Source organism: Leptidea sinapis, chromosome 1 (assembly GCF_905404315.1).
Source record: "Leptidea sinapis chromosome 1, ilLepSina1.1, whole genome shotgun sequence".
Lineage (NCBI taxonomy): Eukaryota > Metazoa > Arthropoda > Insecta > Lepidoptera > Pieridae > Leptidea > Leptidea sinapis.
In genome coordinates this window covers 6,934,165-6,953,386 of record NC_066265.1, presented here as the reverse complement: position 1 = coordinate 6,953,386, position 19,222 = coordinate 6,934,165, and the positions used below count along the sequence as shown (strand labels likewise).

The following is a 19,222-nucleotide window of genomic DNA, read 5'->3' as shown; positions in this document are numbered from 1 at the left end:
TTGAATTTGAATTTGAATTTGAATTTGAATTTGAATTTGAATTTGAATTTGAATTTGAATTTGAATTTGAATTTGAATTTGAATTTGAATTTGAATTTGAATTTGAATTTGAATTTGAATTTGAATTTGAATTTGAATTTGAATTTGAATATAATTTATTGCAACAACACTTGGTAAACATCATAAAGGCTTTGACGTGGGGAATAACTGTTAAGAAACTCCCAGTCTATATTTTAAAACATGTTAGCCTGCTTAATACAATATCTACAATTTTAGGTGGACTGCGCAGAACCAGAAAAGAACCATGCATTATTATCCTCCACATAATGTACTATATTATAGTAAGCCTTCTTTTCCAAAGAAGCTTTAGTGTATTTCCTAAATTTGTCCTAGTGAGTCCTTGTATAATGTCTGGTATTTTATAGTAAAATTGAATGCCAAGGCCTATGAAGGCGCCCTAAGCCCTAGTTAACCGCGCCACTAGCTGTACCATATAATAGGGTACAGACGTTATATATGTAAGTAAAATGTTTTTTTTCTACGTATTATTTCCCGACAGTTTTTTTCCTGTTAATCATTATTATATTCGAGAGGAACTCGCCAAACTCAAGCAACTAAATAGATGACAGAACGCGCAAGTAGCATAACTTAGTCGTAGCTTACGTCCACATGAACCCGCTTATACTGACACTAATGTTAAATCTCACGTTTATATATTTATAGTACATAGTTGTGATATAAGAGTGGAAATCACGTTATATTGGTAAACCATCGCCTTCGGCTCGGACTTGTTAACGTCAACTCCTTTGCATTACCTAAACACCCGTGTACCACACAACGTTTTTATAAATACAGTTCTGAGAAGTAGTAAAAAATAAATCATAAAATTAAATATGTTTATTTCAACATCTCCAGAAATACATCATTTCAGAAAATGGCGCGTTTTTGCAACTGGTTTTTTTAAAACAAACTGGGCAACGGGATCGTACGCCCCTACAACATATTCCGTTTTTGACAAAATATGTTGATGTGAAAATAATTAAATTGAAACTGTTAATGTCTATGTAAATATTACTGTCCTTAGCTTCAGAGCGCATTAGCCCCAACTCTTCTTATCGAATTAAAATTTATTATTATAAGTATTTATTTAAAGGTAATGAAGTAAAATGCTAAGAGATATTAAAAATTTATCATTCATAATAGAAAAATAAATAAATAATCTTGCCCTTGGTCCTCTTTCTCCTTTTTCTCCCCGTAAAATTGGTGCATAACCTGAAAAAAAAAATCAAGGTGATAATAATAAACAATATAATATATTGAAAACTAAAACTGGGAATATCTATGAACTAATAGTATTGTGCTTATATAATATAGACAATATGACAGCTGCGAAAACGTCGGAAAAAATAGCAGCAAACAGTTAGCCTCTATTTTCACCAAACCCTCGCACGCTAAAACAAAGTGACACATAGCGAGTGTGAGCTGTCATGCACACCTGGCTTAATGTCATGCGTTGCCAAACAGAAAGAGATTCTATCTAGACGTGTAAATTATCTAAGAGTGATTGTTATAGTGTGCATGACAAGCTAAGTCTTACTCTCTCGATTTGTAAGCGATTTGTATATCACTTTGTGTTAGTGTTAAGCGCTTATTACATTTAACTGAATTTAGTCGTCTAAAATTAGTCGTTACTGAATTTAGACAAGTAAAATCGCCATCATCAACCTAGCTTCCTAAATTCAGAAGTAAGGATGGTTTCTGAATGACTGAATCATTTGGAAGCCTAATTAGAAACGCATTTAGTTACTGATTTCAGTGGCTAGTGGTTGTTTGTGTGTGGAGGACGTATCTATTTTGTGTTCCCGAATAATAGTTATAGCCTTAACAAGTTTCAGAGATATTTTTCGTCAGCAGGACTTGGGATATTAAAGAAATGAAATTTGAATCTTGATATGAATTTCCTGTTGCAAGAAATCTTAGTGTTACGACCAATTTTTCTTTTGCACTAATACTGTCGCGTAGGAGTAGTAGTATCTAGTAGAGATAGTATCATGCTTTTGAATAAACGGTGTCACAAGATTTAATTATATTATGTAAACGATCTCAACTCCATTCGTAGATCATTTCTTGAGTCTGCTGGTTATAAAACACTCTTTGTAATGTTTGCATGATTTTCATTTTTTTTTTCTATTTTAATTGAGCCATCCCAACCAGGGCTAAACCAAGGCCAATTTTTGGGTGCCTGAACAATACTGCGGCCTGCCCATCCTCGTATACGACACGTCCGGTAACTGATTAGGAAACTAATTTTAGGACAGTGTGATCAGAACCTTCTAAGTTGCTTCTGAATTTAAACGACTATATTCAGTGAAGTGTAATAATAGTGTATCGAGACGTATAAATGGTCTAAGTCATAACTAATGCTTAATGTACTTAAGTACATACATCTAATTAATACTAATTAAGAACACAATATACAAATATTATGTAAATGTTAGTGTATGTTATTTATACACAAATAACATATTATGCTGTTACAAATATCTTTGTGACTATTTTCATTTGTACCGATCTCTTCAGAATTTTAGGCAGTGTTAGGTTAACATTAAGAGAGGACAGCCAAATGTAATTGTAGCGTTTTTTCACCAGAAGTCCTACAATATCTACAACAACAGGATCACGTTACTACCTACAAGTTGGCAAAAACGATGAAAATTTCACATATGTATAACTCCAATCAAAAGTTAAGAAAAATTAAAAAAAAAAGTCCTGTGTTTTCATATAAAATGTGAAGGAGGTCTGAGAATCGGCAAACATCTATTCTTCATACCCCTAAATGATAAGGGTTACCCACCCCTAAATATATTTCTTTTATTTTATTATGATTCACCATTGAAAAATACATACAACTTCAAATTTTCACCCTTCTACGATCTACTAATTTATGTATCGCGATTTTTATATTACTCTGTTCCATACACAAATCCGCTATAGGGTTGCAAAATGGCAATCGAATACAATAATTGTATTAATTTAAATTTTCATGTGTAGTTTATAATTACAATTTCATTAATATGTAAGTATTTTAATATGCATTAATTTATATGTACATTTCATAGGTCTGAAAATCGTTCGTATTATATTTTTTTTACCCCTAAAATGTTAATTACTGGCTTTTTTTTTATTATTAATTTTTATCTCAATAAAACGTTTGCTGGGTCAGCTAGTAGTGTATATTTTTAATCAAATGATTCAAAACAATTTCTATAACTCTCTAGCAGACCGTCTAGCTGCTAGCAAGCAGCTAGCTATTAAGTAAATGACACGTTTATTGCTAAAAAAACAATGTCTTTTGTACATAATATGGTACAAAGAGACAAGGTCCTAATATCAAAACAAATACATACGGAACAATCGCAATTTTTTTTGCAAAGTCCGTAGGAACCGTAGAGTAAATACACCCAATCACCCCTTGTGGTTTAGTTAAGCTAAAGCAAATGGTCGTTAATGTTAACAAACATAGTTTACATAGATCCAACACCCATTCTCTACGATCACACATTGGATAAATAATGTTCAACTTAACGCTTTGTGGTTCTCTATCTGTTTAATTATTGTACTTATCGGATAATATTGTGAATATTTTTGGTTTTATTTTATATGAGAAATGAAAATTAAAAAAATAATAATGTTATATTTGAAATTTTTTTAATGAAAAAAAAATATTTATCGATAGTTTGAAATTATGAATATGGTGAGATCAGTACATCATCATGCAGTTAAGGCTAAGTCCACACGTAGCCTAATGCCGTAATGTTCAGTGAAATGGTGTGAAAATAGTAGTGCAATGTCTATTTTCACGAAAGAAGGCATTATATTTCACAAGTAGATAAGTATATTTCACAAGGGATCATCCCCTCCCTCCCTCGAATTTGGTAACTTTGTTTTAGTACTAAAATAAATAAAAACGAGGTCTTTTAGGTTCAATTGTCTTTGTTCATACAATACCAATGTATTAGTTATACAGATTTCACTGATTGTGATATTGACGTAAATAACGTCAAAGTTTTACGATATCGCTAGAAAAATAATTGATACATTACTATTTATTCTGTTATAATGTTAAGGGTTAAGCGGCAAACATAATATGAGGCATGGCATATAAGGGCAAAAGGGCAAACATAATATAAAGGGCTATGTTGCACCTGGATACCACGGTGGCGCGACTGGTTGCGCTCCGTCAGCTACTAAACTAGACGCCATAGATACACCAGAGTTATGACACGTCCGTGGCGGCCGCGCTACCAAATTGGTTGTGCAGCCAAACGGACACCAGATGAGTAACTCTCTTTAGAGCTGTATACATTTTGTTGGTAGCGGCGACTTGTTGCGCTCCGTAGCTGCTAAACTAGACGCCATAGATCCACCAGAGTCATGACACGTCCGAGGTGGCCGCGCTACCAAATTGGTTGCGCAACCAAGCGGACACCAGATGAGTAACTCTCTTTAGAGCTGTATACATTTTGTTGGTAGCGGCTACTGGTTGCGCTCCGTCAGCTACTAAACTAGACGCCATAGATACACCAGAGTCATGACACGTCCGTGGCGGCCGCGCTACCAAATTGGTTGTGCAACCAAAGGGACACCATATGAGTAACTCTCTTTAGGGCTGTATACATTTTGTTGGTAGCGGCGACTGGTTGCGCTACCGTGGTGTCCCGGTGAAATATCGCACTAAGATATAAAATAATTATTATTTCTTTAAAGCAAATAAAATAAAAGAGTTTAAAGAATACTAAAATAAGTGGAGACTACCGTTAAGTCCAGGAGGCGGCGGCGGAAATGGCGGAATAGTTCCATAGCGACCAGATCCCTCCCCATCTCCTTCTTCTTGGTCAACCTGTAAATTATTTAATTAAAAAACTTAAATAATATTCTATTCTATAATGTACTTTAAAACTTTTACTTCATGTTAATTGTAATACTATTTTGCATTTATAATATGTTATTTGTTAATTAATAGTTATAATAATAATATTAAATAAAAACTTATTTATGGAAACTTAAATAAATAAAAATAAAAATAATCAAGCAGTTCCAAAAAGAATGTTTATAACTTTCTAAAAGCAAAAATAATTAGTAAGTTTCAAAAGTAGTTTTTTTTTACCAATTTAATTACGGGGATTTGCTTTAGTTTGTAATTTTGTATCAACACATATTCTTATATTTAAAATAATAATCAATTACAAAATATTAGCCTTAAACTATTTTTAAAGTAGCTAACAATAATTATTATCTTTTATTTCTTTTATGAAAATCATATAACGAGGACGATAAAAATATAGATTATTACAATTTATTAAATATTATAAATATAAATTATTGTTTTTGTTGACAACATCCAAAACTAAACACTTATGAAAACTTGAGAGGTGAGTAAGTAATATGAAATAAGGTCGAAACCCGTTTGCAAAATAAGGTAAATAACCTGATAAATGATAACGTCTAACGATAAGCAAACCGATAGGTAAAGATCCCGCACCCGAATAAGCGGCACAATTGACATTTTTGTATTTTCGAACATAAGGTAGGGGACATTGTGCTTAAGATGTTAACAAAATATTATAAATATCCAGACGACCGAGCCTTGTTCGGATTTTAAAGAATGTACGAAACTTGAACAAAAAAAAACCAATAGGACATCTGGATTCGAACCGGGGTCTGCTGCTTTCCGGAACACCCAATGTCCCATCTGAGTTATTATAGTCTTGTACATAGTGGCGAAATTTACATTTGCATTCTAATGCTATTGCAGCTGTTTTTCATTAAAACACGGATAAAACTATATTGTTTTTAATTGAAACCTAGATAGATCGATTTATTGCCCCCGAAATCCCCTGTATACAAAAATTTTTGAAAATCGTTGGAGCCGTTTCCAAGAATTCAGATTATATATATACAACAATTCCTCGTTTAAAGATATAAGATTAATCCACTATGTTGTCGTCAATTTACATGCAAAATATGGTATCGATTTGTCTACATGATCCTTTTTGGTCCATTAACAATCCCTTTTTCCCTTTTTCGTAATATTTCGCTTGGTATATGAAGGCTTGTAATATTGAATTATGGTCAAAGTACCAACACAGTGTAGTGTCATACTTTTTGTACTTAATAATTTTTAAACAGAAATATTATGCATGTATAAAATTAATATTAATTGTTCTACGTTACTATCTGTCAAGCCAAGAAGGCTTAGCTACGAGAATAAGGAATTACCAAATTTGATTCAAATGTGCAGCGCACGGGGACGTATGCAATGTTTTCTCGTTGCCAATATCACTGTGTCACAAAACAAAGATTTTCATACAATTTGTATAATTATGGATTTCCGCAAAGTAACACCTAATTCAATATTTTTTTTTTTACAAAGATTTTCGACAATGTGTGATTTTTGTAACATAAGGGGAATTCACTCCAATTTAAACGCCGTCCACCACCACCTTGCGACGGCGCAGCCGGCCTTGTTGTTCCTTACGGAGACGCAGATATCTCGACCTAGCGATACGTCATATTTAACGTACCCCAGGTACAAAATAGAGCCTCATACCGGGGTATGTGTGTACGTTAGGGAGTATTTCTGCTGTCGCCGTCTCGTCAATTTTGAGGGTAGGGTAGGTACTGTCTACTCTTTGGCTCCGCATAGATTTAGAGGACCGCGTCCGCATCTATGCGTGTGCCTACAGGTCTCATAGTGGTAACGCAGAAACGGATTACCTCATTGGCTGCGTTCAAGCGGCATTTGACGACGTGCTTGCACAGATCCCCTCCGCTGAAATCATAGTCTTGGGAAATTTCAACGGTCACAATGCCGAATGGCTTGGATCACGTACCACAGACTACGCAGGGCGATCTGTGCATAATTTTGGATTGGCGTATGGTCTGTCCCATTTGGTTTAGTCGCCAACACGGCTCTCGGATGTGGATAGCCACATGCCGTCCTTATTAGATCTTCTGCTGACTGCAAAGCATGGATATTTCTATATCAAGCTCTGTTGTACCGATCGGTGGCAGATCACAGCCCTGGTTCGATGCGTCAGTTAAAGCAGCATCTGACTGCAAAAAACAGGCGCATCGAACTTGGGTTGCGGCGCTGGGCTCAATGGATCTGAACTGCAAAGTTCTGAAGAGAAAATATAACCGTGCCTCCAGATTTTTAAGCAGCAAATCGCCCGTGCGAAATCGAAGCACGTCGTCAAAATCGGCGAGCAGCTTTCCAGTTACCCGACCGAAACACGCAAGTTCTGGTCGTTGTCGAAACCTGCTCTTGGTAACTTCAACCAGCTGTCCATGCCGCCGTTGCACATCAGAAATGACACCCTGCCCCATACGGCAAAAGAGAAATCCGATCTCCTGTGCACTCTTTTTGCCTCCAACTCGACTCTTGACGACAACGAAAAAACACCGCCGACCATCCCGCGGTGTCAGAGCTCCATGCCTGAAGTACAGTTCCGACAGAAAACTGTTAGGCGAGCTCTGTTTTCATTGGACGTCAGGAAGTCGTGCGGGCCGGATAGCATTTCTCCAATCGTGCTTAGAACGTGTGCCCCTGAGTTGACGCCGGTGCTAACGCGTTTATTACGGCACTCTTATTCAAAAGGCGTAGTCCCTTCTTTTCATTCATGGAAGTCAGCCCTTGTCCATCCGATCCCAAAAAAAGGAGACAGTTCGGATCCGGCAAACTACAGGCCTATTGCTATTACCTCCCTACTCTCCAAAATCATGGAGAGCATAATTAACCGCCAGCTCTTGGTATACCTTGAGGGTCACCTGTTGATCAACGACCGGCAGTCTGGCTTTCACCATTGTCGGTCAGCAGGTGATCTTCTGGTATACCTAACACATAGATGGGCGGTGGCTATTGAAAGCAAGGGGAAGGCCTGGCAGTTAGCCTGGATATAGCGAAGGCCTTTGATCGTGTTCGGTACAAGGCGCTCCTCTCAAAACTTCCGTCATTTGGACTTCCCGAGAGCTTGTGCAAGTGGACCTCCAGCTTCCTCACTGGGCGCAGCATACAGGTCGTTGTCCACGGATATTGCTCGAACCCGAAGCCCGTGAATGCTGGAGTGCCCCAAGGCTGTGTGCTATCTCCCACGCTGTTTCTTCTGCATAGCAGGTATGTTGGATGTGTCCACATTTCATTCATACGACAGCACTGGTGGTGCCGTATGCACGGGCCATGCAGGTCTCTCTCGGGAAATCGTCAACCAGTGCCGAGGGATAAACTGTATTCTATCGAGTCCGATAGAATACAGTTTATCCCACTCACTATACAGGACTCTCTCTTGAGAAGATCGCGGAATGGGGTAAATTGAACCTTGTCCAATTTAACCCCCAGAAGATTCAAGCTTGCGCGTTTACCTTTAAAAAAACCCCATTTGTCGTATCACCGCTCTTCGACGACACTTCCCTTAAAGCCTCGCCTAGTATCGGAATACTGGTACTCGAAATCTCGAGCGATTGCCAATTCCGTGGCCATCTGGAGGGCAAAGCCAAATTCGCTTCGAAGAAGCTGGGCGTCATTAATATAGCACGGCAATACTTTAAGTCGGCCCACATTCTAGAGGAGATCCGTGGCAGAGCAATCGAAAGCGATACATGCCGAAGTAAGTAGTATTGCAATTACGTAGGAGACAGTGGGCAAGGCAGATCTCTCGCAAACGCATAAGTTATCAAGAGCGTAGTTTCTGCAGGCTTTTCAAAGGACAAATGAAGAAGTCACTTGGAAAAAGAAAACATTAGACCTAACTAATAGACGTCATTCATCAAGCATGTGTGTGTATATGGATGCTATAAGATTTCCGCTAACGCAGTATCAAAATGCCAATATTATGTTCTTTCTCACACTTATTGACACTTGGGTAAGTAATGATGTCGTATTTATTTCTTCGCCTTTATAATTTTAGCGTTGAATTTAATTCACTAGTATCCAAACTAAGAACTGAACTACATAGAAGTTACAGTATTTGAAATATTATTTTGTTAAATATTTCGAATAAAAAACATATTTTATCAAATGTAATTATTTACGATTCATGATGTATGAAATTGAATTTAAATTTGTACAGGTTTTTTAATGTTCCTAATGCTGTAATAATCTCTGAAATAATAAGCGATTCCTGAATGTCGTACTTCTTCTATTATTATATTTAAATTCAAATATTTTTATTCAAAAGTCAACAACAATACCATTCAAAATAGACTGCCTCAGACCTGAGAAGAATGGGCTCAAGAAACTCAGCAGGTTTTTTTATACAATAATATGGATTGCAATGCAATATCGAACAATAAATATTTATAATTAAAGAGCCGGGGGGTGTTCGCTCCATTCCAAGTCTGTGGTATCAATAAGAATATCATTTATGTTTTTAATAATTCTTTTAAATTTCGTAACAAATTTATTTGTATATATTCTGGGATCACATTGTAAAAGCATATACATCGACCAATAAAAGAGTTACTAACTCGACTAATATACTTTAATATGTATTTATATAACTTTTATATTCATAATTAGTGTAGGTACTATTACTTGTTTCGTTATATTCCAATCTATAACTGATTTTTTTTTGTTTAATTATTGTGGTAATATTTTACTTGTTTTGATAGGACCAACTATTATTTTACATGCGCTTGTTGGAGATCAGATGATTTTATATTAACTATCCTTAAATTTGAAATTATCTTTTCTTATTCTATTGTCTCTATGTTGAGAGAAAAATCATATTCAGTTTATTTTTGCATGTTTGTATTCAGCATGTTCACAGCCTTAACTATAGCCGAGTTGGCGAATGTTTGCAGAACGACTTATTTGTTTACATATTCGAACAAAGCAAATACTATTTCACGACGAGAATTATTCGGTGGTTTGCAGAAAGGATGTGTTTGCTCTCAAATATTGTTCTGATTTTAATATTTATTCGACGACGCCATCAAACAAACTAGACCCATGTCATCTATTTTTTTAATAATATAAGTCACGAGACGAGCAGGACGTTCAGCTGATGGTAATTGATACGCTATATAATAATTTCTCTCGTCACCTTGAGACAAGATGTTAATGAGACTTCTCATTTGCCCAGTTTTTTCACTAGCTTCGGCGCCCTTGAGATCGTAACACAATAATGTTTTTATTTATTACGTCATTAATCATGAGTTTCATTCTGACTAATAAAACTGCAGTTATTAGCGGTCAACGACACCAAAGATAATAATGAAGGCTTATCTTTAGAATGACCTTATCTCCAGACAATCTTCTCTTTCAATTAAATTCCCGTCTTTGTTGTTGTATGAAAGGAGATATCGTTTATAAAACGCATAAAAGAAGTAGTTCACTCTATTGGTGGATCTTTTATAAATAAGAAGCTGGAAATATTGATATAAATAGTGTCAATGAGTTTCTTGCTACTTCCTCTGAATATAGCCCAGCCTTTCCGAGGTGATGGCAAAGTTTATATAATTTAAACATTCATAAGTGTTTTTGGTCTACATTAATAAATTTTGACTACTGACAAAATTTTTCGGATTTAACAAAGTAGAAATCTGCCAAAAATATATTACTTAAATATATTTTATATTATATAAAATGGTCTCTGCCGTTTAATAGAAGAAATACATTCTCAATGTTTTATTTGCGCCATTATCGCTTGGATTTACCAATAACCGAACCTATGTAGGTACTGATATCATTTAAACTTCACATACTACGATTGCAATGCATCTGCAAATAAGTTTTTCTAATGTCAGACAGCCTTGCTAATAAACGCGGAAAACGTTAAACGTACGAATAAATAAATTAAAGCAAAATGTCTATTTGTAAGCATTTTGCGTATTGTTAGTTTGTTCTCAGGTATAACTTAAATTGTAAGGTAGTTAAATTGTTAGGTCGTAAATGTTTAATTCTATTCGATTCTACACCAAAGTAGTTGTATTGTTCGTAAGTATTTATATATGTATTTACTAAACACAATAGTGTAAAACAAAACATTTACTATAAAATCTAGGCCACTGGCCTAGAGTAAATGTTAGAAAAGCTATAAACAAAAAAACAATAAATCTCTACGAACACAAAATATCATTAGATTATCGAAGAAAAACAAAAAATAAAAGAAAAATAATCACCAAAAAATTGTCAATATCTATTTCGTCTCCACCGCTGCCTTTACCAATATCCTGTTAAAAATTATAAAATATAATTAATATAAATGACATATAACAAAAAATAAAAATTATTATAAATATTCCAACTTCATCGTTCTTTTTACAGGAAGCTTCTGGATCATAAAGGTCTAGCAACGGTCCTGTGACTTTTGGCATTACAAAAAGGTGACCTGTATTCTCGTTTATCCCACTAATATTTATAAAGCATAAACACATATATGCAATAATATATTAACTGCTCGTTTTTATATAAGCATGTTATAAATGACTAGTATGATATAGAAGTATATATTATAGTCTAGGAAGATCTGTTAGTTACAACAAACTATACTTACTTCAAATGTATTGACACACTGTATCTCCGCTTGAGTTGGAGATCCATATAATTTCAGCTCTTGAAACGCACCCTGTAGTATAATAATTATTATGACACGCACCCAAATCACTTTCATTTTCTCTGACAAATTATCGACCGTAAATTTTTAAAATTTAAACCTGTAAAGGTTTAAAAATATAAAGTTAAAAATTGCTTATCTTTAAGCTTTGTTCTAACATTTGCACTAGACTATTCTGTCCGTAAAACTGGCTTGAATAATAATTATTATATAATTGTAACAAATTGTATCTTAAACTTAAACTTCGGTCTACGGTGCGTGTACGCCCGTGTCAGTCAACGCATGCTCAGTATTGAACTAAATATAAAATGAACAAACCGAGTAATGTTATCGTCCAGATATTTCTGCTACCTGTATTCCCTTTAATTTATTGCTGCAGTAATTGCAAGAAGAGGTCATTATATATTGGACAATCCACCTGGGAATGTTTGCAATTCCCATCATAATCTGTGGTTGATAGCAAATTGTATTCTCAATTTTTTTTTGTTATATACACGAAAAGAGTTCGCAAATGTTTATATTAAAAATAAATAAACAATACATTGAAAAAAGTTGGGATACAAATGAGACATTTATAACTCCCAAAGTATGTCGCTGATTTATCTTTTTAAGCGACTTCAAAAAAGGAGGAGGTTCTCAATTCGTCAGTGTGATTTTTTTTATGTTTATTACCTCAGAACTTTCGACTGTGTGAACTAATTTTGATATGATATATATTTTATGTTTTTTTAATTGAAAGCTGGTGCGTCCCGGGTGGTATCATTGCATTGGTCCAGATCTGACAAAGGCATCCATAAGAAAATCACAAAAGTCTTAAATTTGCAAAATTTTGTAGATCTACACAAGCTTAGACGAATTATTAGTTAGTGTACATTAGATTCACTAAAAATCATAAAATAAAAAAAACAACCGACTTAAAAAACCATTTCAAAATAATAGATATAATATGCACTAAAAAGTCTAAAAATAATTGCGTGTTTTTATACAATCTAATTCTAGTTAAGATTAATTTTGGAGTCAGTGTCAGCCAAGGTAGGTTTGTAACTACATACATAGTTAAAGGTGAGATGTGCTTAAGACGCACGTGAGCCGCGGCGGGTGGACAAGACATTTTTTAATAATATAATTCTTTAACTACCTACTAATATTATAAATGTGAAAGTTTGTATGTCTGGATGTCGGGATGTCTGGATGTATGTTTATACTTCTTTAAAACAAAAACTACTGAATGGATTTTGATGAAACTTTACAATAATAAAGCTTACACACCAAAATAACAAATAGACTATAATAAATAAAACTATAGTTTGAATTATCCAAAATATAAAAGAAGTGTGAAGTAAGTAGAAAAGAAATCTGCAATCTGCAAGCTATTTATGCTTGCTCCCCAAAAATCACAGGAGTTACAAATATACATCTTTATCTTAAATAATCTTACAAAAAAGTGAACCATAAATATTGTCGAACCCGGGCGCCGGGCAGACAGCGATGAAGGTTGTGTCCTTAATGCGAATTAATGTATTGTAATAGTTTTAAAGGTTTTTTTTGTGGTTAGAAGACACGCACAGAAAAATACTATAATAATAATTTTTATAACATTACATCGGTAGGTTGTTTTACTTTATACTTAACAGTTACTCACAATAATTCCACGACAACTTAAATTTTTGTAGTTGTTACTTAAATATAAGGAGTTAGGATTATAATTGTAATAACTTAGGTTGGAATTTGATCTTTATGGATATTACTACATATAATAAGACCACGAAAGAGTAATTTGTTGAATCGAATTGATTACTTCGTTTTTATTTTAATAACATAGTTTAGAAGTTGTTTTTTATTTTAATATTATAATAAATTACACAGATTAGTATTTCACTTTCTTTTTGCTAATTATGTCATAAATTTCTTTGTGGTGAATAGTTAAATAAGAATGCGAAAGTTTGTGAGTGTGTGTGTGTATGTTTGTTACGTCTTCACTCACAAACTACTGAATGGATTTTAATGAAACTTTACAATAGTATAGCTTATTAATTTTACTCTAAAATCCTACTAATATGATAAATATGAATGTTTGTCCGTGTGTGTGTATGTGTATGTGTGTGTGTGTTTATTACTTCTTCACGCAAAAACTACTGCAATCTGCGAGCAATTCATGTTTGCCGTGTAAAGCCCGTAGGAGTTACAAAAATACATATTATTATCTATACTAATATTATAAAGCTGCAGTGTTTGTTTGTTTGAACGCGCTAATCTCTGGTACTACTGGTCCGATTTGAATGATTCTTTCAGTGTTGGGTAGTCCATTTATCGAGGAAGGCTATAGGCTATGTTTTTTTTTTTAAATTAGGGATCCGTAATAAAATTGCTATTTTGTAACACAAGGTGTAAAATCGAAAACCTATTTTTGCGTGCGCTGCAAATACTATTGACAATAGAACAAAATGATGTACAGGCTATTATATAGGCAATATTTTATTACATATAAAACTATCGCGTGAATTATACTTTATATGGCAAAACAACGTTTGCCGGGTCAGCTAGTAATGTATATCAGCGCAAATACTACAACAAACCTATTATAAAATCGAGGTTAAGAATACTAATAATTTTACTATAAAATTAAATCATAAGTCATCGTTTGATTACATTGTGATGTAAAATTATTTTTAAAAAGAATTAATTGAAAACACGTGCACGTGGGAACGAGCCCTATAAATACTACACATTGTCGATACTCGAGGCATTCGTGCTCGGGCTGTCGTACGGTACGGGCGTCTCCGGGTCGTTATAACTTTTCCTGTAGAATATACGAAGGTGGTCAAATACTCTTGCAGTTTTCTTTCGATGCTACAATTATAAGAGATCACCAGCAAGTTGACAATTGTGACATCACACCTTTAGAAAACAATACGGAGGTTCTTTCATCGTCATCGAAGGTTGGATAAAGGATTCAAGTTAACTTAACTTGGTTAGACTTGAATTTACCGATTATTCGATGTTATTTTTGAAGGTAGTTTTAAAACAAAAAAGCATGTCATAGCTACTGTTTACAAAGCCGTGTCATAGCGACAAAATATTTTCGCCACGCTAAATACCGCTAAATAAGTGTTTGAATCTATATGAATTTTATTTTTGTTCTGTTCACGTTATCGTCAATACTTAAGACTTAGCTTTTGCGTTAGTAATTAAAGGGATTCTGTAAATCATAGTAGTAAATTTACTAATGCGTTAAGCTAATGCGTCTTAAGACATGTCAGGCTTGTGAGTTTTCAGAGTAATAAGTCCCATGATGCTGAGTATGAGAGAAACTTATTTTGGTAATAATATACAGGAACGAAGTGTGCTGCAATGCGTAGTGCAGCGTGTGATGTCATGCGATGCATTGCATAGTATTCGCATGATACAGCCAGGCTCAAGCGATGGAAGACTACTGACGAATGTCCCTTGGCTGTGAATCTGTGTATGGGTGACATAGTTGGTGAGATCTTTACATTTACTCAACAGGGATGGGACATTTGGTCAGGTTTGACCGAAAGCGAACATAAAGGAACATGACACGACGTTAAACTACATAGTGCTTACGTTTTAATTGCATTTTATGAAATAATTTTTAATGATTTTTTTACGGTGTACCACTGGCTCCGAGCGCCACAAAGTGGAAACTGCATTTGCTGCTTAGCCCGACGTGATGCGTAGCGTCTACGGAAGAGGCGTGGAGTTCCTATTTACATACATTACACAGTTGTTGGAACACTTATATCTGGAAATGGCTGGACTGATTTTCATGATTTTTTATTTGTTGGATTTGTCTCCGTTCCGAATAGCAAAATAATATAAAAACATTGAAATGTTGACGATAAATAAAATACTTTCTAATAATGATAATCTTTTCATCTACTTAAACGGCTTTAAATTTTTTCTTTCCAGCAGATTTGGTAAAATACAATATCATAATTATCAGGGCATGCTCTTGAAAACCCTAATATTCTATTCAAAAGCAATTTTATAAACTCACCTGTGTTTTTACACAAAAGTTTCAATTTCCATGCTAATCAACTTTTACACAAAGGTAAAACCGTACGAAACAATTTTTCGATTGGCGATTTTTAATTAAAAAATACGTTGGGGTCATATATACGAGTACCGGCTATTTCCACGACACGAAATTCCCGCAGAACCAGAGTAAATATTTAGACAGATAAATGAATATCATCTCATGTCTATTTTTAAGGATATTAATAAAAAATATAATATAATGATGTCATGAATGTGAATGTGTTCCTTGGTTGTAATTGACGACCTGTATAGCCGAGTGGTTAGCGATCCTACCTACTAAGCTAGATGTCCCGGGTTCGAATCCCGGTATGTGCAAGCATTTATATGATGAATATGGATGTTTGTTTCCGAGTCATGGATGTTTAAATGATGTATGTTTAAGTAAGTATATTGTATTAAATATATCATTGTCTTGTAACCCATAACACAGGCTATATATGCTTAACTTGGGGCAAGATAATTTGTGTAAAAATTTAAATAATAATTTATTTAAAAAGCCACGAGGCTTTTTAAACATAACCATCTAGTTGTGGCAGACATTTACTACTAGGTGAACCGATAGCTCATTTTGTCCTCGTATTCCTAAAAAAGTACATAAAAAATCATAAACAAATATGTGATTCATGTATTTTATTTTGACTTTCAGTACATGGTAACTATTCACTGAGCTACGTTTTTATAATATATATGATAATTAAAATGATATTACAGTCCTTAAAATGTAATGAGTATTCATAGTTCTAAATATATTTATAATTATGCGTTGTCTTACAGTAAGAGGCTCTATCTAGACGTATATTATAATAATCTTAGTTCATTCCATATAAATATGCTGCAAATTTTCGAGCATTTTTCTGTACAAAATTTAATCTGTGTAAAAAGTAAATAAATATTAATTGTGGTTTGGATGCGAGTGAATGGTGACAGAACTTTTAAGGGTTAAATTGTTTTATGCTAACATTTTTGTTTTATTTATCTTTTTTAATATTACGCACTGTATATGTGTATGCACATCATCTAAAAAATATAAATACAGGTGATCACTTTAACAGTACGGTAGTAGATACATCGCCAGATCTTTTTTATTTTTATATCTACTTGGAGACCCGGAAATACAATTTTCTCTAAAAGTTTTGCAAGTAGACCACCAGCTTCCCCACTATGTGCAGCTACAGATCTGCTAGAATTCCCCAAGGTGTGCTATCTACACTGTTTCCTCCATGCGGATGACAGTATTATAAATGCCTCGAGCCATGCAGATCTCTCTCGGGAAATCGTCGACTAGTGCCGAAATAAACTTAATGATTCTGTCAAATCCTCTCTTGAGAAGGTCGCGGAATTCAAAAAACCCCATTTGTCTTATCACCGCACCGGCCACTGTGATGCTATATCCCACCTACACTGTAGGTCCTACAGGGATTCACGTCGGCCCATGGTTGAAATTATGTTCAGGCATAAAATAAAAATTGTGGCAATATCTCTTACACATTTAATTTGATTTCAAAGTTCGAGCGCTTTTTATGACAACGCTTTGCAACGATTATTCAGATAAGAGATATAGAGATATACTAATATCGATATAAAATTATAGAAGAAAAACCTTTATAACTTTTTAATTTAAAGTTAACTAAAAAATGTTAAAATTATGACCTACCGACCTAGGCATCCATTTGTAAAAAAAATATGTATGAGATGTTACTCTTTTTTACTAGTCCACTTTAACTGGTATTATTATATATTAAATGCAGTTGTATTGTGACGATTTACTACAAACTGTTAAGAAAATAAAACCTGAACTTGGGGTCCTAAAGCAGTAGTGCACACAATAATTTACCACATTGATAAAAATAAATTTAGTTCCATATTAGTTAAATTTTAAATTTAATTTGCGCCAAATAAATATAATATGGTTTTTATGCTATCCTACATACATATTAATATATAATAGCTATATATACAAAGCAAAACCGTAATAAATTAAATTCAAAGTTGTAATCAAGTCATTAAAGTCAGTTCCTATTTACTGTGATTCTAATTTACAAATAACATACAAGAATTGAATGTTCAAAAGTATAAAATATATCTTAGGAAAGATAGTTCTAGTCGTATCTTAACAATCATTTTATAACATATTGCGTTGAGCTAATATTGTGACGTTTCTCGTATGACGTAATAGTCTTAGAGAAACACATTCGCAAATATAGACCGTTAAGTAACGCATCACTATACAATTTGTTATTTTTTTAAAGTCCTCACTTCAGGGATTGATGACACAAATCAAATTTGAAAACATAATTTATGAACGGTGCGGGACTCGAACCCGAAGACCTCTCGCATTCCATGTGAGCGGTCTTCCAACTGAGCCAAACGAGTGGTACCGTTGATAATTTTTTTGTCTCGTTCAACACTCAGCTTGTGGCTTCAGAGAGGTCGCGGTTTCGAGTCCCGCATCATTCATAAATTTTGTTTTCAAATTTAATTTGTGTAACGCATTACTCTCATATTGTCTAAAGCGAGTTCTAATATCGGTTTAGTTTGAGGTATGGCTTATTTGTATTGTATTGGTTCACATGCTGTTTGGATGACATTAATAGAAAACGTTAAATCATACTTACGGACGACATGACAATTGAAATAACGATTGGATTTGCAAATCCGAATATCTTGAAAATTGTTTATCACTTTTATCATTCACCCAAATTATTTCCAAACGGGTGTAATGCTGTAAAATTTTGCTTGTAAATTTGTGCTTAATTTTTTCGAAGTGATATTATATAATAATATAATATTGACACACTTTTCACACAAATTATCTTGCCCCAAGTTAAGCATATATAGCCTGTGTTATGGGTTACAAGACAATGATATATTTTATATAATAGACTTACTTAAACATACATAAATACATATAAACTCGGAAACTCTCCATGACTCGGAAACAAACAAACAGTGATAGAAAATTATGAAAATATTTTTGGCTATGATTAATAAGTTTTAAATTTTTCACATATTTGTTTTTATGTTTAAAAGATTTAACTTAAATTTTTAAAGACGTATGTAAGTTTTTTTTTTGTTTTAAGAGGGTTCAAACAGGCAAGAGTGGTGAGGCAACCGCTCATGGACATCCGCAATCCTGATAAGATGATAAAGATGTATTTATTTGTTGATTTGCAAATTTGGATTTAGGAGTTGCTCTCCGAAATGTTTGGTATAACGTATGTATTTTTTTGACAAGATATTTTGCTAAGAAAGTATACTTAAGCACAGAACGAGTAATATATCTGTCGAAAATGTTATGAAATTAATTAGAAGATATTGCTTACTTCCACTGAATCCTGCTCATCGTTGGATAGCTTAATTGGTATGAAAACAAAACCTATCGCCTAGTATCGGAATACTGGGTCTCGAAATCTCGAGCGTTTGCTTTTCGTGGTCATCTGGAAGGCAAAGCCAAATTGGCTTCAAAGAAACTGGGCGTCATTAATAGAGCACGGCAATACTTCAAGCCGGCCCACATACTAGCGCTCTACAAAGCGCAGGTCCGGCCA

General features: G+C 34.1%; 1 protein-coding gene across 1 annotated transcript in view; it reads right to left on the bottom strand.

Annotated features, from left to right (window-relative positions):
- LOC126979443 (collagen alpha-1(XVIII) chain-like) overlaps positions 1-19,222 on the bottom strand; it is a 297,501-nt gene that overhangs the window by 113,482 nt on the left and 164,797 nt on the right. Inside the window, exons 4-7 of the mRNA XM_050828757.1 lie at positions 11,556-11,627; positions 11,182-11,232; positions 4,816-4,900; positions 1,226-1,272 (exon numbers count right to left, since the gene is read on the bottom strand). Coding sequence (XP_050684714.1) covers positions 1,226-1,272; positions 4,816-4,900; positions 11,182-11,232; positions 11,556-11,627 — 255 coding nt within the window. The remainder of the gene's footprint in view (positions 1-1,225; positions 1,273-4,815; positions 4,901-11,181; positions 11,233-11,555; positions 11,628-19,222) is intronic.